The sequence below is a fragment of the Apostichopus japonicus genome, chromosome 3 (assembly GCF_037975245.1).
Source record: "Apostichopus japonicus isolate 1M-3 chromosome 3, ASM3797524v1, whole genome shotgun sequence".
Lineage (NCBI taxonomy): Eukaryota > Metazoa > Echinodermata > Holothuroidea > Aspidochirotida > Stichopodidae > Apostichopus > Apostichopus japonicus.
In genome coordinates, this window is record NC_092563.1 from 26,628,187 (window position 1) to 26,654,121 (window position 25,935).

The following is a 25,935-nucleotide window of genomic DNA, read 5'->3' on the forward strand; positions in this document are numbered from 1 at the left end:
ATGTACCGTACCACATTATTACCTAACCAAAGCTTCCCGACAAAATGAATTCTCAAAGCACATTTACAAAACGGTTTATGAATCGGTTTACATTTCACAAAAGTGAGCGAACGTGTTCCCCTGTCGATTCCCCGATACCTATTCACCTATCAGGCCAATATACCCTGCCCCGTCCCATCGTCCTGAGATTATTCTTGACAGTAACGCGTCCACGTACATTTTGGCTTGCCGTAGCCGTACAAGAGCGCTATCACAAGTCTGGTAGCTAACTTAAACCCAACAACGTGTGTTTCGTATTTCGCAATGTAAAATGGCTGCCACCGCGAAACGAAAGCTCGCACGTGAGAATAAGGAGTTAGAAAACCAGGTACGATGGTTTTGTGAACCGAAGAATTTTTTTCTTACAAGCAGTTGTGGTTTTCAAAGTGACGTTAACACCCAAAATAATTTGTTAGCAAAAGACGTCTTAATTGCGGGTTATTAGTACTCGTAGCTGACGGTTCTTGCTTCTAGCATTGCTGTATGCTACACTAGTACTAAAAACATGCCTGCTGCAGCCTGTATACAGTATCGGTAACACAAATTACAGCAGTTAGGCTAGTGCCGTTTGCTAGGCATTTATAAATTGTATCATTGTGTATTACTTTTACCGCTCTAGATGTTATTCGCATGAATCCTAATGCAGTTAAAGCCCCTTGCCAGCTACACAAAGTTTAGAATGCCTAATGGCATTACTGGAACTTGGACATATTGTGTACCATGTACTGTAGGCCTAGTCCTATGGCCCTAACTAAGCTTGGCCGATAGGACCAAGGCTAGGCTTAGGCTATAGTCTGGCTATGCTTCAGTAGCTTTACCTATTCCACAGGGACCTTGTTACACAATGTATTCATCAAAGTTTTCGTCAAAGTTGCAATGAATTGGGAGGAAATATATGTATCTTTACAAAAAACAAATAGATGCAAAGTAAAAGCAATTATTCGTACAATGTATTGTTAGATGCCACATGTAAACCAAGAAACTGTTCACGATACAATTGTAGTATCATGGGCCTAACTTTAGAGTCCGTACCATATGAATGGGGAAGCTTACTAGGGGCTAAGAATTAGGGTTAGGAAGTAGGGAATAGGGTTAGGGGTTAGGAAGTAGGGTTAATAAGTAGCAAGGGCGTAGGAACCGGGGGGGCGGAAGTATCATTCCGCCCCCCGCTCCGCAAGTCAGAAAACCCCTTTTTCATTTCCAAATGAGAAAAAAATCTCATTTGGAGCATCAAATTGCATTTAAGGCCAGGTGAAAATGCAAAATTCTTTACAAAATGGAGTGGGAGTTGAAGTGTGCTATATTGCACCAAATTGCATCTGAGGCCACCTGGAAATGCAAAAAAATTCCAAAGGGGAGGGGGACACCCCCTCCCCTTAGACCCCTCCCCCAGCCCGGCCATCAGTCTTCAGCCCCCCTCCCCACTCAAAAGTACCTTCCTACGCCACTGGGAAGTAGTGAATAGGGGTTAGGGTTAGGGGTTAGAAATGGTACGGATTCTAAATTAGTACCGTATAATGTTGCCTATTACTTTTCCCTTAGTTTCTCACAACACCTCTGATTTTAGCATCATAAAATTACCATCAGATTATCAGATATGTTTTAGCAATGCATACTGTTTCAACCATTTTAGCCTAAAAGAATTTTAGCCATTGCCAATGAAAGTTGTTACATTTGGATAGTAGTCATTACTGTTTATTGTGAGTTGAAGCTGTTAAATAAATGAAATTTCTGCTTGGATAATGAATGTCTTGCTTTGTTAATTTTGCAGTTAAACCTGTTTACCGATGCCCCTCCAGACCAAGATGAAGGTGGAACTGAATCATCTGATGATGATGTTATCTTTGAAAACTTAGCTGGCATGGATGACGACTCCAGCTCAGAGGAAGAAAGCCTGCCATCAGGATTGTCGGATCTCTCAGACAATGATGACATCGGTGATATCATTACTTTGAAAGATGATTCCGATAGTGAGGATGACGGAAGCATTGGAGACGATGAAGATGGAGATGATGAAAATAATGGGGTCAGTGATGAAGAAGTTGAAGATGAACCAAACACAGTGAAGGACTCCAAAAAAGCAGAAAGAAAAGGCAAATTAGCTGCTGCTGCTGCTGGAAAGAAGGATAAATCTGAACGTGAAGAGAATGCTAAAGTGAGTTATATTGTTGTTTGCATTCGTACAAGCCAACACTGTGTGGTTACAGATCTTTCCCTGCCACAGGGAAGAGCATCAAAAACACTATAACAAATTTCAAAGTTTCTTATTAATCGTTTACACAAAACTGAAGACGATTTCCAATCGCCCAAATTAGCAGCAAAATCATAATTCAGTTTCTCAAGAGAATCTAATCCAGAAATTTCAACATTCAAACAATTGACATCTTTGCAATAAAAATTTTCCAAACTGTAAAATGCTCCACACAAACTAGACAGCAGTAGTTCATGACAGCAACATTTGTTATTAAAGAAAAGGTGTTGTACTGAAATATTGAGGGAGACGTTCTGGCGTTACGATTATTAAGCTAATCATGTTATCTGTGATGATGCAATGTGAAGCCAGAAATGTAACTACAAGTGAATCTCATTAGCCATTTAATGAATAAACTTTTTGTGTCACCAAAACTGATGTTGTTCAAGGTTAGCGTTTTACGCCTAAATAAGTTGTTTTCATGACCACAGATTACATACTTACCACCAAAATATAGTTCTGTCATGGGTAAAACCTAAATGCAGTGTTACCTAAATATTGTTATGACCAAAAATTCAACACAATCTTCACTAAAAACTCACTGATCAACGATATTCTTGCACTAAACATTCCATTGTTTTGCAATATTATTTTAAAGTTTAGTCGATCTGTAATTTGTATTGTCGTCCTCCTACTCCTAGGCTCGGTAACGATGCCAATATTTTTAAATATTGTTCTTTAGCCTGCCCCCCCCCCCTTTGACATATAATTAGTTATGTTACAATATGCATGTGTACATGATTTGGCAGTGATATACGAGATACATGTACAGTATGCATAAACAATAAATGTAAGGACTAAGCTGCATTTGGCCCCTTTTTTTACAACATATCGTTGAAATTCTAATAATACTTCATTGGTGAAATAATGAGCCATCCCTTCATTACGAATAAACGTCAAAAGAGTGGGCTAGGCATTGGTAATCTTACAGTATGACTTTTCAGTGTAAAATCAATTATCATTACATGCAAAAGACATTTTATTAAAATCATGATTGTTACAACAGCAATTTTGAAAGTTACAACCAATTCTTTCTGTCCGTCCAAAAATTTAAAAAAATGTTCCCCCAAGAAGTTAAAACTGTTTTTCTGTTGTTGACAAAACACGATGCCTGATGTTGGTCACTTATCTGCTGCTCTATAGTAGGGTAGCATTGCTTAATGGCAACCACTATAAATAAGCATTAACTCAATTGAAATAAGAAAGACTTATTTATAGCAAGAAAAGAAAGAAGAAGATTGCCATTTAGAAAGTAGAAAGGCAGCATCGCTTCCAGGGTATAATTTATCCAGTATCGCATTGCAAAGTGCTACGCAAAATGGGCAAATTGCTATATAAATGCAAAGCAGATATTTGTACACAGTAACCATAATACTTTGTACAGTAAGAGACAAAAGTTCAGGGCTATCCAAACTGCTATGCAAAATTTAAACACTAAATTATTCGCTGGGTTGATTGAAGCCATTGTTAACCACCTTTTTTTTTTTCCAACTTTTTTTTCAATAAACTTTATAAGTTGGTCAGTTTTTGAAATTTTCTGTGCAAATGTTACTCACATGGTGCTTTAAGAGTAACTGCTCTGTTACAAATATCAGACGCTACTTTGTTAACCACAGTTATGTTAGTGACGAGAATTAAAGCAAGAACGAAACTACGAAAGGTGGATGGATATTTTTTTGCAAGAATTTATGTTGGCATGTCACTTATATTATATACACAAAAGCCAGTCACTGGTTTCTTTGTAAGTAACTGTTTGTGGAATTGCGTTTCAGACCGAAGAGACCAAAACGATGAAGAAACGTGAGTGGAAAGAACGAGAGCAGAACCGGAAGAAAAGGGAGAAAGAACTGAACATGCTGAACGAGAAAAAGAAAGCGCTAGAGGAGGAGAGGAAGATATCGGAGAGCAAGGAAGGAGGACAGGGTGGCCCCTCGGGTGGAACGAGCAGCGAGAAACCAGCCGATGAATACGAGTATGATTCATCGGATGAAGAGGTAGTTATAAGTCTCATGGATTTCTTCAGACAAGATTGTGGAATTTTGCCAGTTTATCTCTCTTTTAGTACATTTCTAAGCACTTTTTAACAGTCCTCATGCATAAGCTCTGTCTTTACAGTTAGTAAGGTTGCTCTAGTGACGCAGATGTGGGATGTATCTCCAATGATTTAGAAAAGCAGCAAAAGATGACATTTAACTATGTAAACCATGCTTATGTATATATTCCTTCCACTATTTGATATGATTATATATATAATTTATATTCAATTCATACATCTTCAGTTTGACACACTCTGTCCTTCTTTTATAGTTTAACCGTACCATGCTTAGTGTTTACAAGCACAAAATGAGGTAATATTTTTAGTTATTGTAAATACAAAACTTAAAGCAGACTGGCTTTATGAGCAAGGATCACGTCATTAGCTGCCTATCAGTTTTAATAGTCAATTATTCATACCTTTACAGGATATCAGAAATACTGTAGGCAACGTTCCAATGGAGTGGTACAGAGGATTTGATCACATTGGTTACAATGTCAGAGGGGAGAAAATAATCAAACCGCCGACGCGAGATGAGCTGGACGAGTTTCTGAGCAAAGTGGATAATCCAGACTACTGGTAGGTTGGAACAACTGCACATTTCACATTTGATATTGAATGCCAAATAAAATCATATAAATATGTAAATCAGTGGCGCCCAGGTATAAAAGTTAGAGAAGTACCTTCTTGTAACCGAATGTAACTGTTTCAACAGGCGTACAGTATTCGACAAGAAGAACGGTGAAGACATTGTGCTGACAGACGACGACTTGGACGTCATACAGAGGATACAGAGAGGGCGCTATCCAGAGCCTTCGGTGGAAGCCTACCCAGACTACATTGACTTCTTCACCTACGAGAAGATGATCCACCCTCTCACCAGGAGACCAGAACACAAGAGGAGCTTTATTCCATCTATGAGCGACAAAGCAAAGGTCAGTGAAAGAACTTGTGAACAGACCTTGAAAGAAAAAAATATGGTGCTTTAAAATACAGCTGTTCATGACAGGATTGAATATAGACACTAAATTGGAATGATCTTACAGTAGTTAGAATCTTTCTCAGCTTGAAGTATTATAAGAACAAATTTAAAGAATTCATTGCATAGCATTTTACTTCAGAACAGATACTATTTATCGAATAATAACAAAGGGTCATTCTGTATGAATTATGAAATGAGACAAATTACTATTTTATTGTCTAAGGTTTCAAGATACCTGATCGCAATGAAGAGAGGATTAATGAAACCAAGCTGGGAGCAGGACGAAGGGAAGAAAGGGGATGAAATTGGCGTCTTCTACGACATCTGGTCTTCAGATGCTAATGCACCCGTTACGAAGAGACCCATGTCTCACATCGCAGCACCCAAAGTCAAATGGCCTGGACACGCCCAGTCCTACAGACCTCCCCCAGAATACCTGCTCTCAGAGGAAGAGGTGAGCAACGTATAAAAGACCCGTCCTTGTATTATTTATCAAGTAGCGTGTCGAGACAGGGATATTCTGACTTTTTTGCTTGCGGTCATGAAAATTGACAAATGGATTGTCTGATATTTATGCGTGTTATATATTCAGACAGCTAAAGGTGACGTTAGTCAGTCCAGCAGACAGTCTGGAAGTCTGGATGCTCTATTTCTTTTGCCAGTGTTTTTTTAATGTGGACAACAATTTGAGTGTCTCGTCTGCCTGCTGTTGGTTCGATTACTCTGGATACAGAACAACCAAATGTGTTGGAAAGAAACAGATGGAAAGACGATTAGAGTGTTGTACCCTTCCACCAGGATCTCTTAATTAAAACAGAAGTTAGACACATTCACAATGAATGTGTTATTCAGGCAAAGATTCAGGAAATAGAGAAATGATTTAGTGATTTCTGTAAACACGGTGTCTCTAATGGACTGAATAATCAAACTGGGCTGTGTCGTCATGATATCTCATGTGTCCATCTACCAAAGTTCACCCACACAGCGCATCGTATAAGTGGATAGATTTGAAATACACAGTCCAAGAATTTCACATTCTGGAAACATACGTCAGGACATCTTCTATGCCAAATTTTAAGGTTCTCATTCCCTTCCTATTACTTTTCTGATATATTATATCACTAATGTGCATATATTTATGGTATTTTTGTTTTTTTATAAAGTACCACAAGATTCCTTTAGTCAAGATGTTTTATCTCTCTGTTGAATGTTTGTAGAAAGTTATCGCCAAGGCGAAGGAAGAATACTCGGGCAGACCACGGTTCATACCGGAGAAGTACGATAGCCTACGTGTGGTCCCGTTCTATAAAAAGTACTTCAACGACAGGTTCAATAGATGTCTGGATCTTTACCTCTGTCCAAGAAAGAAAAAATTAAGGGTAAGTCCAGATGTATTAAGAATGAAACATAAACAATTCCAATTGTTTTTACAGTGACTCTTATTTCTGATCGTCTTTCCTGCTTAATCTGCCTTGCTTTATTCATTGACAAAATTATTTTACAGATCAACTCTGTTATTTTGTTTGTGTCAATATTTTTACATGTTGTTTGTTTATTATGGCTTTATCAACACAGTGTTTTCCTACAATGACATGTATTTTGTCACAGGTTCTCATTTAACTCAGCCAAGACTTCCTTTTGTTTTTCAGCAAGTCCCACATTTTGGGCATTTTTTATGTCCTTTGTCTTAAATAGCCGAGTGTCTCATGTCGTCTTCTCCTCCGAGATATTTGACCACCATAGTGTTACCGTGTGGTATTGTGTCAATCGCCATTTCATTTTGGTTTATAAATCAGTTTCCTTCAAGTCTTTTATGTCTTCTCATCTCAGAATCAATTGGAGGCCGAGGATCTTCTCCCAAAACTTCCCAAGCCCAAGGACCTTCAGCCTTTCCCTACGACTCTGGCCCTTCTCTACGCTGGCCACACCAGCTATGTGAGATCCATATCTGTGGACCCGAGTGGACAGTGGTTAGCATCAGGTATACCTTGCTGTTTTTATTTCTTCTTCCTTGTCTAAGATTACAGTAACTACTGTATGTAATTGAACCCTGTAATCTATTGAATTGAATACTTATGAATGTTGTTACACCCAGCTGAATTATTATTATAATTATCTTTTATTTAAGGATAGAGAAAACTTATTTTGACTTTTTCATATAATTAGTTACGTTACAATATGCATGTGTATGTGATTTGGCAGTGCTGTACACTGATACATACACAGTACTCTTTCAGAGCAGACTCGTTAACTGCTCAAATCTTAATGAACATTGTGGTGGTATTGTTATTACGACAATGAGATTGTCTAAGTATATTTCTGTACCAATCGACAACCCGATTTTAACTTCAGTATTTTGAAAATTATTTTCATCCCCAAACATAAATTTCTTGATTTTATCGTACTTGTGCAACCCCACGACAGGTTCTGATGACAAGACTGTTCGATTCTGGGAGGTGGCAACGGGTCGGTGTCTTCAGATTGTGGAGGTGGACGGTCCTGTGGAGTGCGTGGCTTGGTCCCCTAACCCTATCATCTCTCTGGTAGTGTTTAGTGTCGGGGAAAAGATTCACGTTTTCAATCCAAAACTCGGTGACAAGCTCATCGTTTCTGGAACGGACCAGTTACTGGAGGATTACAAGAAACCAGAAGAAGTGAAGACGTCTCCCTTGGTTGAATGGGAGGCTTCTGAGGGTGACAGCTTTGAGCAAGGGTTTAGACTCACTCTCAAACATTTCAAGGTTAGTCTCCACACTGCCCTCTAAGTAGGAAGTTACATTTTACAGCTTCTGAGGGTAACAGCTTCGAGCAAGGGTTTAGACTCACTCTCAAACATTTTCAAGGTTGGTCTCCACATTGCCTCTAAGTAGGATGTTACTTTTTACATTATATATGTAATCGTATTATATTACATCAGGAATTTCAAAATATATCAAACTCAAAAATGACGTAAGAGATATGTCAAGAGATGTTTCAGATTTAACCCGTTCTCGATTGTGTGTGGTAACCATAGGTTGTATAAACAATGCATTCAAACAATGCATCATTAATACCCAACTGCTAAATTCAGAAGGCAGTGGAAATAATACGATGCACTTACTATGGAAACCTGATGGGACTCTGTAAAAAAAACAAAGGTTTCGCCGTCAAGAACTTTTCTCAAACACTGCGGAGAGATGATTGAATTGATTTGATTTTTATGATTCCCTACAGCCTGTGAGACAGATCAGCTGGCATGGAAAGGGAGATTACTTTGCAGTGGTGATACCGACTGGACAGCGGTCATCTGTTATGATCCACCAGCTCTCAAAGAGGCGGTCACAAAATCCATTTAGGAAATCAAAGGGTTTGGTACAGTGCACTGCCTTCCATCCCACAAGGCCCTTCTTCTTTGTCGCTGTAAGTAAAACAAGTTTTCATATTGTATTTATAAGATATATCTCTTTACTATTCAAAACAAGAGTTATATATATATTTTTTTTTAAACTTATGTTTTGGCTATTAAAAAGGAGTGTTTACTTACTGTCCAGCTTGGTGTTAATTATAAACAGTAGAATAATGTTTTCAAATGCTTTTCACTTGTTTAGTGCAAGGGTTCAGTTTTTGTTTTCATGGATGGTAAGACAATTTCTGTTCCTTGAGTGATTGGTTTGTGGCATTCTCTTTAATGTATTCTCCAATTTTTTTTCTTTATGGTAGCCCATTTTTTAAAATCCAAATATATACTTTGTGATAAATGTACAACAACTGAGTGAATAAATTGATTTTGATGAAATGGTGGACAAACATGCAGAGAGATTGACCGACTGACTCTGAAGTAGCTGGATGGGTAATGGATTCACGAGCAGATCACTGACTGAGTATTTATGAAAGTAACCGAATGATCATGCTATGTTATGGACTGACTAATTTGCCTTGATAAGCTAAATGATTGATTGATTGATTAATTTTCAGACTCAGAGGCATGTTAGAATATACAACCTGATCAAGCAGGAAATGACCAAGAAATTGCTGACTAATGCCAAGTGGGTTTCCAGCATCGCCGTACACCCAGGAGGTGAGTCTCACTGGGTTTAGATGTGGATAAATGTTGATTAAAACAGATCATTTCATTTTTCAAACCATATAGGGGTAAATTTGGAGACGTTTTATTAATATCGACAAACCGTCAACCTAACTTTTCAGGGAAAGGTGCTGTTTGGTGTCAATTTTATATGTGTCAATCAATTACTCTCAACACTATTAACTTGTGAACAAAGTTGTTATGTACCTTCTTTTATAACCTTGATAAGAAAAACCTTACAAGTATCCATTAGTGTGCACTTATCGATATGTGTTCCCACGTATAAGACAAAACTGAAATGATATCTCGTTTTCAATTGAAAGAGAAAGGCCTTTTGTCTGGAAATACTTAATTTAACTTAAACTCTCATTAAACTTTCATTCTCTCAAGAAACAATTCAGCTACTTTTAATGGGAGTCGCATGACATAAGGTATTTTCCTTTCACATACAGTCTCACTGAATTGTTTTTTTTATTACATTCAAGAGAAAGAAATTGCATATGTATGTACTTGTCACGTGAAGTCAGTTTTTCCTTAAACGTTTTGTTTTGATTGGCATTCCGTGAGAAAGATAATGTACACCAGTGAAAAGAAGTGAATTGGTTTGAAGTTCGTCTTCTTTTCGTCAAGCAACTTTAGAAACGTATCGATATAACTTCGCTCTAATTCATCACTGATGTTACTCATCCCTAGAGTAAAAACACAGACTTACGGCTTGAGAACGTTTGCATCCAGTGCACCGTGCCTGTGGAACTCACTTCCAGAACACATAAAAATGTGCAATACTGTGAACAGTTTCAAATCAGCACTCAAAACGTATCTCTTCACCAAAGCATATGTGTTATAATTGTTATTATTTTGTTAAGGGCTACGAGAATTATTTCATAGTTTGTTTGGCGCTATATGAAAATTATGTATTATGTATTATTATATAATGAGAGTACTGGAGGGGAGAGGTGGAGACATGAATGGGGAATAAGTTCCATCTGGTGTCCTTATATCCTCATGAAATATTTTATCACAAAGAAAAGATGAACTTACTTTCTCTGCTGTTATATTGTTGCTAAAGTATAGGTTACACAAGCTTAGCCCTAACTATTACATAAACCTAATCCAGTACTTTGTATTTTAATTGACAAATTGAAGCCTAGTTTGATGACTAGTTACTCGAACGAACACTCATGTACCGTCCAGTTCTTCTGGAGAGGTTGTTGTTATATTAATGTTATTCCCACTGTAATGTTTCAGGTGATAATGTGATCATCGGTACGTACGACTGCAAGCTGTCTTGGTTTGATCTGGACTTATCTGTCTCGCCATACAAGACCCTGCGACACCACAAGCAGGCCATCCGGTCCGTAGCTTACCACAAGAGATACCCACTGTTCGCATCAGCCTCCGATGACGGCCATGTTATAATATGCCACGGCCAAGTATACAAGTAAGTTTTAGTTGAGATCTCTTTATGAGAATGTTGGTTTCTTTGTCTTGTTTCTGTCTTGGTGTTTCTTTTGTAGCATCTCAATATACGAGGCTTGTTACTTAAAGATGACTGGGATATGAAAGAACTTAGACAGCGGGGTACATTAAATACCTGTAAGAGAAGTGAGAGATTTAGGTTTTTAAACAGAAAATGGAATTCAATAAACTTGTAATATGTCATGTGTTGGTCACTTTGTCTGGTATGTTAGTGCCAAGAAAGACATATTTTAAGTACACTGTTTATGCAAGGTTGTGCGGTGTTTGGATATCGAGAATACAGCAATGCTAGTCTATTACAAAATATCCATAGTTGTTCACTGCCCCATGAGATGTATCTATAGATTCTGGATTATCTATCCACTTGGGGCCCTGAGTTAGAGATGACGAGAGATAAATTAGTATAATATGTTGCACATCCTGTCAGTTTGAGGCTTAAGGGATTGGCGGCATCAGTTATGAATCCAGTGGAATGAGAAGGTTGGAGGAAAATATAGGCAAGACCTGTCGTGTGTGACTTTCAGACGTTTACAAACAGGTCTGCAGATATGTATATGAAGCTTTGGGGAGGGTGGGTGAATGAAGAGGGTAGATAGATGAGGAGGGTGGGTGGATGAGGAGGGTTAATGGATGGGGAGGGTGGTGGCTGAGGAGGATGGTGGATGAGGCGGATGGTGGATGAGGAGATGGGTGGACGAGGGGTTGATAGATGAGGAGAGGGGTGGATGAGGAGGGTGGGTGGATGAGTTGTATTGTTCTTCTAGATGCCAGGGATGTATACAGATTTAACAACTATTTGAAGTAACAAAGATCACATTTCTTATTCCATTGATTTCTACTTCCATTGATTTTAGTGACTTGCTCCAGAATCCCCTGATCGTCCCTGTCAAGGTCCTAAAGGGTCACGCCATCACCAACGGCCTGGGCGTTCTTTGCTGCGAGTTCCACCCGAGTCAACCCTGGATATTTTCGAGTGCAGCAGACGGTATGATTAGGCTCTTCACCTAGCACCTCGTAGAGCTAAATGAAACATATTCCAGGAAAGGGACGCTCGACAAATGATGGCTTCTTGCTAGACCAATCAAAGTTAGCCATGGTTAATGTCAAGTTGACCATCTGTTAGGCGCCTCCTCGCAACATCCTGGTCGTCATAGCAACAATGCTTTTGATGCTATTGGCAGACTACCACACACAGAGCTGTGAGTCCAGTACAACCGCAGCTTCTTGGAGATGCAGTCTTGACCACAGAATTATGTATTTGTGGAGGGATTAGGATACACTTGTTGAACAGCGTCCTTCAACGATAATGACATCTTACTTTGCAGTGTATGCGAGTACCATTTGTGTGACAATGGGACATTAATCTGACCATTGACTAAAGTTTATAATGACAGGCCTAAGGTTTGATTATGGATCATCATTGATACCACCGGAGTTCTTAGTGCAACAACAGAGTATTTACCCCCCCCCCCCCCTTTTGAACCATTGGTACGTGACAATAGACCATTGGACATGCTGGGATTCTGAAAGAGAATATTAAACCATAAAGCAATGCATAGTGAATATAGAATGTGTACCAAGTGAGAGAACCCCTGAGCCTGGCATTGATATATAACAAGTCTCGATTCTGCTCACCAGCTCTTTGGAGTATTTTTAGGTTATAAAAAGTGTTAATGCATTTTCAGAGATAGAGAAAGTTCATCCAATTGGGACACTAACTCACCTGAATGGATCTGTAAAAGTATTGGTAATGACCAGATGCTAAGTAAAGTAAACGGTTATTATTATTCTGCTAGTATGTGAGAATATAGGGAGTATTCATCATGTATCATGAAGGAACAATGTTGTTTTGTTTTAAGATGAAACCAAATTAAATAAATTTCAGTGGATGGAATTTTATGTGAAATCAACTTGCAAAAAGGAAACCTGATGTTTTATTGTCTATTGTTCTCAGTTTGCTGACACTGGAATGTTAAATGATTTTATTTAATACTCAGCTGTAACTGACATCCTTTTTCAGCCATATTACCCTACCTCACCCTATTCATACTCCCTAACCCCCCCCCCCCCCCCTTCCCGCAATCTATTCACCCATCTGTTAACATGCTACCTTTAGTCTTAAGATAAGATAAGTAAAACTTTATTGATCCCAAAGGGAAATTCAGGCACTCGCTCATAAAACAATGAAAAAGTTACAAAAATAGATGTGTATATTGTACAATAAGACAGAATCATAAGAAAAAGTCAATATATGAAAGTCAACGTAATAAAACCTCATTGAAAAGCTTAATTGCACGGGGTATGAAAGAATCTCTGTATCTATTGGTTTTGAGACACGGAAGTCTCAACCTGCCACTGCCTCTGGACATCTGACTATTCTGAAGTAGCTCATTGAGGGGGTGGGTATGGTCTTTCCATACCACGTCCAGTTTGGACTCGAGAAGGCTGTGGTAGACCGAGTCAATGGAAGGCAAGGGTTCCCCGACTACTCTCTTCGCTTTCTTAAATCTTAATGATGCTGTTAACACGATCTATTTCATGTTTGTTTGCACTCCCACCCCAGCAAACCAAGCAATAACGCCAAACCCCGCTAATGGTACAATTATAAAACATTTCAAGGATGTCATGACGAACATCAAAATTCGACATCTTACGGAGGCAGTACAATCTAGAATTCAACTTTTTAACCAATAAATCAATATGATCTCCCCATGCCAAGTGATCATTCAGCACTACCCCAAGATACTTATATGACGTAACACGATCAACTACACTTCCTTTGACAACAACAGCGAGTGGAGGATTAGTATTGCGGCGAAAATCAATAATCATTTCTTTGGTCTTAGCAACATTAAATTGTTGTTAAACTTAAGGTCCTACTTCATTGACATCACCTCTCTCTTTACACCCATCCGACCCCCTCCCTCCAAACCTCTTTACACCCATCCGACCCCCCTCCCTCCAAACCTCTTTACACCTACCCATCCGACCCCCTCCCTCCAAACCACAGATATTTTTTAACATGTTACCATTTAACCATATCAGCGCATGTGTGTACATGTCTGCCTGTACAAGGGGTGTTAAATATTTTTGTCCTGCAGTAAAAGGAAACTAATTTGCTGTTTGCCTGACAACTGATTTCAAACGACAGATATGAAACTGATATGAATTGACTTATAAATTAGTACCAATTAAAATTTAAGTAGGTTAAACAAATGAAAGCCTTGAATGTGTGCTATATTTAGTAAGTTATTGAAACTTGCTTAAAGGGTTGGTTCAGGTGTTTGACATGTCTATTTTGTATGAAAGAGCACAAAAAGACAAAAAGAACAGTGAAGAAATTACCATGAAATTTCTTTCAAACGACTGGTGTAGAAAGACTTACTGTGAGGGTGTGACGTCACATCCTCACTTCCTTAACATTTGTGAATATATTTCTTTAAAAATTATTTACATTTTTTAACACATTTGAAAATAATACAATCAACAATTCTTCAGATGGTTTATCTCAAATACTTCCTTTGACAAATATGAGATCTCATGACATCTTTTGGTTGAAAGTCATGAAATCTCACAAAATATTTAGAGAAAAAAACAAAGACGTTTCAGGAATGTGAGGATGTGACATCACAGCTAGTCAGATTTCAGCAGTTTCTACACAATCTGATAAAACTTTACACTTGAATATCTCTTTTAACCGAAAAAGATATTTGAACAGTTTTCTTCACTATTGTGTTTCTTTTATTGTCCTCTTTCATATAACATAAAATTGTAAGACAACTGGACCAATCCTTTAAGCACTTCTTTCTCCTCATTATTTTCTTATGAAACGAAAACAATTAAATCGAATCAACCCCCTAACAAAAGAATAAAATGGACCTTTCATCCATCTATAGTCTGTGATATCTCGCATTCACACGAACGTTTAAACTCCGGAAGGAATAAAAAACAACTATATATTTGAATGCTTGTTACATTGTGCCTGGCACAAATTAACCAGGAAGTACGTTTCGAATCGAATTTCTCTTAAGAGTCTGTTGTTTGTGAAGAGTCACAACAGTTAAAGAAACGGTGCAGCGCATACTGGCCGATCATCAATAACAGAACGTGGCGTGCAGGTAATTATTGTTTCTGGCATTATTGTACCGCTTCAGTATTTCATGTATTTCTCGTCTGACCGTACGTTGGTTGGTGAGTTAGTTACGTCGTTCATTTCATGTTACCGAATGTTCATATACCAAAACTTGGCGCCCCCAGCCCCCCGGTTCCTACGCCCTTGTATGGCAGTGTCTTGTCCAAAAAGGGGAGGGGCGGGGAAGACTGTAGAGAGAGGGTCCATCGTCAGTCAGGGGGAAAGGGTTCAGCCGGGGGAGGGGGTAGTTTTATTTACATTCGACCGGCAAAGAAGAAGTAGACTACTAATACACCTACATTTTCAATCTTCCACAACAAATCAAGAGTATTTATTCAAACAGCCTTGCGTTTGAGCAACTTATAGGCATAATTAATAGTCTAAATAAGCCTTAGAAAGCACCATTTTGACGTCAGTATGACGGTTATGTTTTGCAGAGGGAGGATCCTCAGAGCGCCCCACAAGGGTGCCGGCTTCAACAACCACAGAACCTCACCCTCTCTTTTGTATAATCATTGATTCGCCTCCTTAACATCAGTCGGGTGAAATTTTGAATTTAACCCCCACCTCTTGCCCTTTAAAATTTTGTGTAAGCACTGCTATATGGAGTTACGATGCAACACACGAAGCTATTCTGTAAGTTACAATAAAGATATTCACTACACACAGGGAGTTGTTATGAAAGGTAATGGGGTTGTAGGCTTTTTCTCTAATTGCAGGTCGAAAACAAACAAAAATGTTGTTTTGATAACGGTGAAACTAGATGATTTTGTCAAAGGAGGGGGAAAAAAACAAAGTTTTAGGCGCAATTCAGCTGTAATGCACCAAGAAGGGGTGCGGGTATAAGATTTTGTTTCACTAAATGCAGGTCGAAACGCGGAAATGTTTTCTACAATGACGAAACTAGAGGATTTTGTCAAGGGAGGGTTTTCGGCGCATTTCAGTCAATATGCGCCAGGAAGGTGAGGGTTTGTAGGCTTTCTTTTTACTAAATGCAGGTCGAAAACGCGGAAATGTTTTTAACAACGGCGGAACTAGAGGAGTTTGCTAAGGGAGGGAAAATAAGTGTTTTTGCCAGGCGCATTTCAGCTTATATGCGCCAGCAAAAGTGTGGGGAGGTAGGTTCAGGCTTTCCACTAAATGCATGTCGAAAACGAGGAAATATATTTTTTTTACAATGGCGGAAATTCTCTATAAATGCATGCAGGAAAAGCGAAGAAATGTTTTTGGCCCATTTCAGCCAATGCGCCAAGAAGGGGTTGGGTTTGAAGCTTTTTTTTCATTAATACAGGCCGAAAACTCGGAAATGTTTGTTAACGTCCATTTGGTATGCAGGGATGGTTCCAGCATTTCCCCGACACGGGAGCTAAGGTCCCAGACAGGGGGCCTAAGGGCCCCGGAAACAATGGTGTGCACAATTTTTCGCGCGCGTTGTAATAGTAAATATAAAGGTGCGTATATACAATGGCGAAACTAGATGATTTTTACAGCTAGGGGACGGCAAAGAAGCATTTTGGTCGTCCTATTTCAGCCAATATTCGTCAGAAAGGAGTGGACCTCTTTTCACTAATGTAGGTCGAATTAACTGTATTTTTACTTAAACAGAGCGGGCCCTAATTCCACTCATTTGTCAGGATGTAGTTAGGAACCACTCAATTTTAGTGAAATTTGATCGCCGTCCTGGGGGAGGGGTTTAAAAGGATGGGTGTCCCCCTCCCATTTGATTTTTTTTTAAATAATTAAGGGTCCTTAGATGCAATATGGTTCTGTATTTTGCAACTTTTTAAGTCAATTTATGTTCAAAACCGTTACGTAGTTGCTGATACGGGTGGGGGGGGGGGGGGGTACTGGGTTGAGTTGGATCTCCTGGATCCGCGCCTGCATACAGTTGTTATTAGCATACGTAGTAGTTACACGAGCTTTTATTACTATATCTACGACTATGTCCTCTTCTTCTTTCTAAACCCAAAAGGATCACAATTACAAAATGATTGGGAGTGCATTGTTGGTGGTGTTGTTGGCCTCATGGTCAAGCGGATCCTTTTTATTACCATTTGGTCCAGAATATGAGGATAGAAGAGTTACTGGCCAGAAATACATCGAACTAGACAACCCGATAAACCTGGATGGAGAACAGTATCAGCTCATTGCTGTAAGTACTACCATTTCCATTAAACACTCTGATCATTGGTGGGAGGACGGCGAGGGGGGGGGGGCGGGGATGGCGAAAGGTAGGGACGCGGCATCTGATACGGATGTCTTAATTGTAGGACTGTAAGAAGGAGTAGTTCTGCAACTATACACATCAATGCCTCGCCAGTCCTACATATAATATGTAAAACTAACAAACATTTACCCTGCAGCTTATAGGGTGTGAAGACTCGCGCACAAAGAAACGTCTCATGCCGTAATCTGACTTAGATTCGAATGAGGTGTAACAGAAGTGTTAGACACCACCATCGATCCCAGAAAATACACACACAGCTTGCTACCGTCGGTAATGAGACACTAGTGTACAGTCAATGCATGTACAGCTACAGTCAATACGCACAACAGAGTGTACATTGCAGCGTGGAACATCTCAGGTCTAGATAAAAGATAACAAGGTATCACGTTTCATTACGGTCTGCATTTTGAAGCGACAAGAAGAATACGTCATTTGCAAGTAACGGAAAGTTAACTTTTTCAGAGCGCGGCACGCGATTTGAGTCTTCAATGCCTTTAACTGGTACTGTTGCTTATATTTGCTTTAGAGGATAAAAGAGGTAGTTGCGAACGAGATGTATAAAGCTTTGCTTAGTTCATGATGAAACTGTGAGGAGGAACCGTAAACTAGACGAAAGTCTTGGATTATATGACGCGTTACTCTAACCTTCATCATTTTCCTCTTTACAAGGTGATTTAATGTTATATATAGTGCACAACGGAATTGATTGCTTCTCAGATTTGAAAACAGTGAATATTTTACAATGTTAATCTTGACGGAACATGTATCATCTATATATAAACCTACGATACGTGATATTGTTTTGAGTATTGTCCTTTTCATTGTTCAATTAGGTTAACAAGAGAGGCTATTTGTCCTTGAAGAAGGCTGCTCTTCTTTTCTCAAAACAAGATGCAAGAGTCTCAGTTATCGAAGAAGAGGATGATCTTACGAAGTCCAAACCTATCGATGTTTTCTTTCGCTTGACCAATGATACGGATATGAAATATGCTATTGATTCTCTGATAGAGAAAACTCACCCGACGTTATTCAAATCGGATCAGTTACTAATCACAACATGGGTTCAACATGGCTGTCAAGAGGCACCGAAAAGTGAGGTCAGTATAGAGACTGTTAATAGAGTGAAAATGAAAGGCATAATAGAAATAATAAAAGAGAAAGTTAGACACAAAGCGTCCTTATAGTATCATAACGATTTCAAAGTATTGTCTTTTAAGCCTTTCCTTAATTATCCTTAGAAAGATTTCAATTGCTACTCTTATCAAAATGTAATTGAACACTTTCCTTTTTGTTGCAGGATTATGTTAAATATCAATTGTTTCATAGCCAGCATAGAAAAATATGTATGTGCTATTTATGTGCATGTAACAAGGCATGCTGTAGCAATGACATATTGAGTGGGGTGAGGCACAGACTATACACAAATATCGTAGACGACATGGTCCAGGGGCGAACATTTGCAGGCATGTCGTATACCAACTATCCATTTCCGTGTTGTGCCTGCGAAATCTAACTGTGCATGGGAGCATAGGCGTAGAAGCCTAATTTGATTTGGGATGGGGGGGGGGGCTGTAACGACTTGCCCGAAAAATATAACCAATTTTTTTTTCGCGCGTTCAACATGTCAATGTGCATATCATATAGGCAGTCATCGGTTATTACATCACATGCCAATAACATACAATCTTTTTCCGTGATGTTAACCTTCCACATATATAAGTATTGGGGAAGTCGTTACAATGGTAATAATGATACAAGTTTAACCATTGAAAAAAAAAATTGCAAGTTATTTTCTTTCAGTAGGTGCCCGAAAAATTTTCAGCATATTGCCCGAATTTTCACAAACATTTTTGGTTGGGGGATGCACCCCCAGCCCCCGCCTCCTACGCCTATGCATGGGAGGGGCAAGCATTGGCGTCTCAGGGTCACAAAATGTGTTAATTCGTCACTGATATAGGTTGATGAACTTAGAACAAACCTTTGTAGGGGGAAGCAAACCCTTGCAACCGCCCTCTTGTAATTGATGGAGTCAATTAAGTTAAGTCCTTTCCTATTTGTGATAATCCATGGCTTGTCGTCTTTATTGAAGGTATTCCTATTATCAATGTGTGATATCAAATTGTGTTTCTCACAGAAGACGAAGGAAATGAAAAGAACCACCCAATGCGTGCTTGCTAGTGACGCAGTCCAATCATACGCCGTTTACCTCACAGATGGAGGCGGGGCTTGTAAAGATGGTCACGTGACTTTAAATGATGAGGAATCTGGCAACATTGCTGGAAGTAATTTTTCCAGGGAAGACGTTCCTGCCTCTCGTCATCTTGTAAGGGAGCAAGAGGCTCATCATCATTCACCAGTAGTGGTGCAACTGCACAGAGATCCTTTACCTGGTATGTTTACATGTCGAACTACCGCACAATGCAAGGCAAATGAAAAGTCCTGTCCATGTGTATAACATTACCTTATAAGTCGCACATTTTTGTACATTTTTTATAATGTATTCACGCCCACCTTCCACACGATGCTCAGAGGAGATATTGTAGCCAATGAATGGGTGTCTGATACTCCACCACGTGACGTTAAACGATCATGATCACATGGTCTCAATGTAAGGGGCAGAGGTTGAGTCTTCAGAGCGAATGAAATTGTTAAGTTTTCTATCTTGAGTGATTTTCCTTGAAAACAACATCTTTCACTATGATAACGTTGTCTAACATGCACAAAGTTAAGGAATCCACTCCTACCCCCCCATCCCCTCCCCTCCCTGAAAGTACAAGATCTATGTATATATATATATATATATATATATATATATATATCATTGAAATCGTAGTATATATATTTTTATTTATATGTAGATGAATATATATAGATGAACAAATACGTTTAAAACTATCTACGTCACCTTGGTCTCTATGTTATTATGTCGCCCACAGGCGGACCTAATGCCACCGTATCCGACTTTGAAATGTTCCAGCTTTCAACTGAAAGGGGCAATTGTCTGTCACTGTCTCAATCGAAAGGTTACGTAATAAGTTGCAATGATGATAATGGTCGTGTTGAAAGAAATACAGTTTTCCGTCTCCATGGATCGCCTGGAAATCAACAAATGGAGTTATTTGGATCCGGACAATGTTTGGACCGCGAACATTGTCATTCCAGCTCATCTAATTTACGTTCTTCTGATTGCAGTCACTGTGGGGCGATTCACTGGTACATGAGAGGAGATGGGACCCTAAGGGAAGACAATGGCGCCAACTGCATCTATGTCGTGCAATCAACCAACCAGGCCGAAGTCCACCATTCCTCTTCCGGATGTACCAGCTTTCACGTGATTCATCTCGGTGATATCGTACAATTCAAAAGTCCCTCCAAAGGTGATTGCTTAGGAAACGGTGTCTTTGTTGAATGTAACCTTGCTGGTAGATTCAGGATCTACAATTTACCTCGTCAATATCAACTCAAAGACGCAAGAACCGGCTTTTGTTTCGATAGAGAGCATTGTCATGCATCCACGTCTAACACAAGGCTCTCCACCTGCAGTCATTGTGGCGCTATTCATTGGTCGATCGAGAACATTAAAGTTGGTGAAGATGATATGAAAAACTGTGTCAACAGAGGAACAGCAAACTCGGCCGTCATGAAACACTGCTCAGATGGTTGGGAGAAGCTTAACTGTGAAATATCTACAAGTGTCGGTTCTTCTTCTTCTTCGACCCCTACAAACTCTTCCTCCATCATTACTGGACTACCCAAACCCGACATTTCATACTACATGAAAATGATGCCCCATCGGCAAATCTCGGGCGCACGGCTGTATAAGGAAGACCGCGATGGGTTTGCTAGGCTTGAGTTTGTCCACGCATTGCCCAATCAAAACACGTTTCATGTTGTAACAAACCAGGGCGTTCTTGATGTTCAATATTGGGTGGTGACGATCAACACGAATGCCCCACACAATGACACATTCACCCCTGGTGAATTGTTTCGTGAGCTGATGATATCTGGATCGAACACCATCAGAGAGATCCATCTGAGATACGCGGCTGTTGATGTTAATCGTCGACTGTTTGGTGAGAAGGACGGCCTCCTGAGTTTCTTCTTGAAGGACGAAGATGCTTACAGACCGCTTCCATATCAAATCCTGAAACAAATTCATATATCTCTCGAACAAGATGATTTGTGGCGTTATGCACCGACTGTCCATAACAACACGTACACTCAGAGTTACTTTACATTTGTTGGGGAAACATTTATCAACATAGCACTTTATTGGCCTAAAGACTAATCGACTGATTTCACTGTACTGTTAAACGGACGTTTAATGAAAACTAAGGACCATATTTTGACGTCTTTATAGGGTATTTTACTTAGATTGGTTTTGCTTCCTTTGATGATCATGAAAGAAACTATATAAGTCTTTAATTCTTTTCTTTTTTCCATTTTCTTGATAAAGCAGCAATTTAAAAAAAAAATCATAAGAGGCATATTACTTCAGAAATTAGCTATTCCAAATAAGATACGGTAATCATTTGTAAAGTAGATGAAATCATATGGCTTTGTGTATATAAGTAAATTTACCATCATTTCGCGAGCATAACTAACAGAAAATGTGCAAATTATGACTTTTTATGAAAATGAGCTATGACAACTCTGTTCGCACTTAATAGTTAAATATAGTGGTGTATTGCCTTCACAGTATTGCCTGCGTGTTACCATCTATATTATTGCCAACGCAGATCCACATGCCCCAATGAAAACACTTTGTGGTTTTACCCATGCATGCTCAACGGGATTATGTTACCATTTAGGGGCTAGATGGGTCCAGCGGCCCCGATCCCCGAGATCTTGAGGGGCCGAAAATTAGAAGGTAAAAGCGGAAAAGTAAACTTGAGAAAATATTGTTCGGCCAGACATTAATTCCAAGTAACAAGCTGTGAACGAGATCTATCTTGGCAATGCACTCCTCTGCGCTTGCGCTGTACACACATAATTATTGCGCACGTGACCTCCCGTCGGGGCTGCAGCTCACGGTCAGGTGGGGCCGCAAAATTTATGTTTGGCTTTGTACCACCATACCTTCACTGTTCTACCGCTACAGTGGTTTGCACAGGATTTCAAAGGTGGCGGGGGAGTCGGAACAAATTTCAATCCCCCCCAACCCAACTTCTTAAGGTATGTGGCTCTACTGTTGTTGAAGGGCAAGAGACGAATGAAGGATTGTGTATAGGAGGGGGCTGCACTTTGGGTCAATTTAGCCGACCCATGTGAAGGAGGTTTGAACGTCAAATGGTACATTCTGATGCATTAGTTAAGTATAGCATTAACGCAAGATTGTGCTACTAAATAATAGCATAAACTCCAAATTCCCCCGACTAATTTAGGTAGTGACATATGGTACTTCATGGGAGAGCCACATGTGAATGAAGTATTTTATAAAGGCAGGGGTATTGGCGTGGAGTCTTTGAAGCCCACCCACACCCATATATGAGTGATCTGGGGATCCAGATGATGCATTCTGATGCATAGTTGGACTATAATTTAAGTATCAAGGCTATAAGGTAGATCTATACTGAGGTAGCCCTACTAAACGGAGGTTTTGCTAATAAATATTTTGAGTGAGTTTTAAAAAGAAAGGATTGGTGAGGGTACACTCGTCTTAGTGGTCCCATTCTTCCTCAACAGAATGCAACTTCTGAGGGTGACAGCTTCGAGCAAGGGTTTAGACTCATTCTCAAACATTTCAAGGTTAGTCTCCACATTGCCCTCTAAGTAGGAAGTTACATTTTATGGCTTCTGAGGGTGACAGCTTTCGAGCAAGGGTTTAGACTCACTCTCAAACATTTTCAAGGTTGGTCTCCACGCGGCCTCTAAGTAGGAAGTTACATTTTACATTATATATGTTATCGTATTATATTACATCTGGAATTTCAAAATATACCAAAATCGGAAATGACGTAAGAGATATGTCAATGTTTGCTCGATTGTGTGTGGTTACCATAGGTTGTAAAAACAATGCATTCAAACACTGCATCATTTATACCCAACTGCTAAATTCAGAAGGCAGTTGAAATAATACGATGCACTTACTATGGACATCTGATAGGACTCTGTGAAACAAAAACAAAAGTTTCGCCGTCAAGAACTTTTCTCAAACACTGCGGAAAAATGATTGAATTTATATGATTCTCAGAGGCATGTTAGAATATACAACCTGATCAAGCAAGAAATGACCAAGAAATTGTTGACTAATGCCAAGTGGGTGTCCAGCATCGCCGTACACCCAGGAGGTGAGGTTTATTGGATTAGATGTGCTTGGTGGATAAATGTTTATTAAAACAGGTACCTTTTTTTCTCAAACCAAGTTAAGGGTAAATTTGGAGTCGTTTTATTAATATTGACAAACCGTCAACCTAACTTCTCAGTTCAAGGTGCTGTGTGATGTCAATTTTATATGTGTCAATCAATTACCCTGAACACTCTTAACTCGTTAACAAAGTTATTATGTACCTTCTTTTATAATCATGATAAGAAAAGCATTACAAATATCCTTTAGTCTGCACATATCGATATGTGTTCTCACCTATAAGACAACAATTAAATGATGTCTGGTTAGCAAGGGAAAGAGAAAGGCCTCTGTCGGAAAATAATAAATGTTATGACTTTCATTCTCTTAAGAAAAACTTCAGTTACTTTCAATGGAAGTCGCATGACATAAGGTATTTCCCTTTCACATTCAGGCTCACTGAATTTTATTTATTTTTACATTCAAGAGAAAGAACTTGCAGATGTATGTACTTGTCACAAGAAATCATTTTGTCATTAAACGTTTTGTTTTTATTGGCATTCCGTAAGAAAGATAATGCACACCAGTGAAAAGAAGTGAATTAGTTTGATGTTCCCCTATTCGTCAAGCCTCTTTAAAAACGTATAGATGTAATGAGGGTACTGTCTGGTAATATGGAGGGGAGAGGTGGGAGGGTTGATGGATGAGGAGGGTGGTTGATGAGGAGGGTGGTGGATTAGGAGGGTTGATGGATGAGGAGGTTTGATGGATGAGAAAGGCGGTGGATGAGGAGGGTGGTGGTAGAGGAGGGTGGTGGATGAGGGGGTGGGTAGATGAGGAGGGTTGATGGATGAGGAGGGCGGTGGATGAGGAGGGTAGATGGATGAGATGGTGGTGGATCAGGAGGGTGATGGATGAGGAGGGTGGGTGGGTGGATAAGGGGGCTGGGTGGATGAGGAGAGTGGGTGGATGAGAGGGTGGATGGGTGGATGAAGAGGGTAGATGATGAAGAGGGTGGTTGATGAGGAGGGTGGTGTATGAGGAGGATGGGTCGGTGGATAAGGGTGGTGGAAGTTTTTCGGATTCCATTGATTTCCAATTCCATTGATTTCAGTGACTTGCTCCAGAATCCCCTGATCGTCCCTGTCAAGGTCCTAAAGGGTCACGCCATCACCAACGGCCTGGGCGTTCTTTGCTGCGAATTCCACCCGGAGTCAACCCTGGATATTTTCGAGTGCCGCAGATGTTATGACTAGGCGTTTCACCTAACACCTCGTAGAGCTAAATGAAACATATTCCAGGAAAGGGACGCTCGACAAATGACGGCTTCTTGCTAGACCAATCAAAGTTAGCCATGGTTAATGTCAAGTTGACCATATGTTAGGCGCCTCCTCGCAACATCCTGGTCGTCATAGCAACAACGGTTTTGATGTTATTGGTAGACTACCAGACAACAGGGCTGTGAGTCCAGTACAACCGCAGCTTCTTGGAGATGCAGTCTTAACCACAGAGTTATGTATTTGTGGAAGGATGAGGATACACTTGTTGAGCAGCGTCCGTCAACGACGTCTTACTTTGCAGTTGTATGGGAGTACCATTTGTGTGACAATGGGACATTAATCTGATAATTGACTAAAGTTTATAACGACAGGCCTTAGCTTATTATGGATCAAAATTGATATCACTGGAGTTCTTGGTGTAACAACACAGTGTTTACCCCTCTTTTCGACCATTGGTACGTGACAATAGACCATTGGACATGCTGGGATTCCGAAAGAAAAGATTGAACCATAAAGCAATGCATAGTGAATATAGAATGTGTACCAAGTGAGAGAACACCTGGGCTTGGCATTGATATATAACATGTCTCGATTCTGTTCACCAGCTCTTTGGAGTATTTTTAGGTTATAAAAAGTGTTAATGCATTTTCAGAGATAGAGAAAGTTCATCCAATTGGGACACTAACTCACCTGAATGGGTCTGTAAAATTATTGGTAATGACCAGATGCTAAGTTAAGTAATAGGTTATTATTCTGCTAGTATATGAGAATATAGGGAGTATTCATCATGTATCATGAAGGAACAATGTTGTTTTGTTTTAAAATGAAACCAAATAAAACAAATTTCAGTGGATGAAATTTTATATGAATCAACTTGCAAAGAGGAAACCTGATGTTTTATTGTCTATTGTTCTTAGTTTGCTGACACTGGCATGTGAAATGAGTTTATTTAATACTCAGCTGCTACTGACATCCTTTTCCAGCCATATTACCCTACCTCACCCTATTCATACTCCCTAACCCCCCCCCCCCTTCCCCCAATCTATTCACCCATCTGTTAACATGCTACCTTTAGTCTTAAGATAAGATAAGATAAGTAAAACTTTATTGATCCCAAAGGGAAATTCAGGCACTCGCTCATAAAACAATGAAAAAGTTACA

General features: G+C 39.5%; 2 protein-coding genes across 3 annotated transcripts; both read left to right on the forward strand.

Annotated features, from left to right (window-relative positions):
* The first annotated feature begins 218 nt into the window (after window positions 1-218).
* On the forward strand, window positions 219-12,774 carry LOC139965660 (ribosome biogenesis protein bop1-B-like). The gene is made up of 13 exons (XM_071968265.1): window positions 219-367; window positions 1,811-2,194; window positions 4,063-4,284; window positions 4,753-4,904; window positions 5,041-5,260; window positions 5,531-5,761; window positions 6,525-6,686; window positions 7,138-7,288; window positions 7,732-8,048; window positions 8,521-8,706; window positions 9,262-9,364; window positions 10,619-10,811; window positions 11,704-12,774. Exons 1-13 carry the CDS (start codon window positions 311-313, stop codon window positions 11,855-11,857), a joined length of 2,532 nt encoding a protein of 843 aa, XP_071824366.1. The 5' UTR covers window positions 219-310; the 3' UTR covers window positions 11,858-12,774.
* Window positions 12,775-14,768: 1,994 nt separating this feature from the next.
* Window positions 14,769-25,662, forward strand: LOC139965662 (uncharacterized). Of its 2 annotated transcripts, XR_011792356.1 has the most exons (6): window positions 14,769-14,967; window positions 16,954-17,133; window positions 18,042-18,305; window positions 19,343-19,598; window positions 20,145-22,956; window positions 24,609-25,662. XR_011792356.1 is itself a non-coding variant. In XM_071968267.1 (5 exons), the coding sequence occupies exons 2-5, from the start codon at window positions 16,969-16,971 to the stop codon at window positions 21,494-21,496; spliced, it is 2,037 nt and encodes a 678-aa protein (XP_071824368.1). In that variant the 5' UTR covers window positions 14,769-14,967; window positions 16,954-16,968; the 3' UTR covers window positions 21,497-23,613. The 2 variants fall into 2 exon arrangements, 1 of the variants encoding a protein (XP_071824368.1); XM_071968267.1 differs by lacking the exon at window positions 24,609-25,662 and having other exon boundaries at window positions 20,145-23,613.
* Window positions 25,663-25,935: the final 273 nt, after the last annotated feature.

Coding starts and splice junctions, on each gene's coding strand:
- LOC139965660 (XM_071968265.1), top strand. CDS start 311: ATGGCTGCCACCGCGAAACGAAAGCTCGCACGTGAGAATAAGGAGTTA. Junction 2,195..4,062: donor AACGTGAAGAGAATGCTAAA/GTGAGTTATATT, acceptor ATTGCGTTTCAG/ACCGAAGAGACCAAAACGAT. Junction 8,049..8,520: donor TCACTCTCAAACATTTCAAG/GTTAGTCTCCAC, acceptor GATTCCCTACAG/CCTGTGAGACAGATCAGCTG.
- LOC139965662 (XM_071968267.1), top strand. CDS start 16,969: ATGATTGGGAGTGCATTGTTGGTGGTGTTGTTGGCCTCATGGTCAAGC. Junction 17,134..18,041: donor AACAGTATCAGCTCATTGCT/GTAAGTACTACC, acceptor TTGTTCAATTAG/GTTAACAAGAGAGGCTATTT. Junction 18,306..19,342: donor AAGAGGCACCGAAAAGTGAG/GTCAGTATAGAG, acceptor TGTTTCTCACAG/AAGACGAAGGAAATGAAAAG.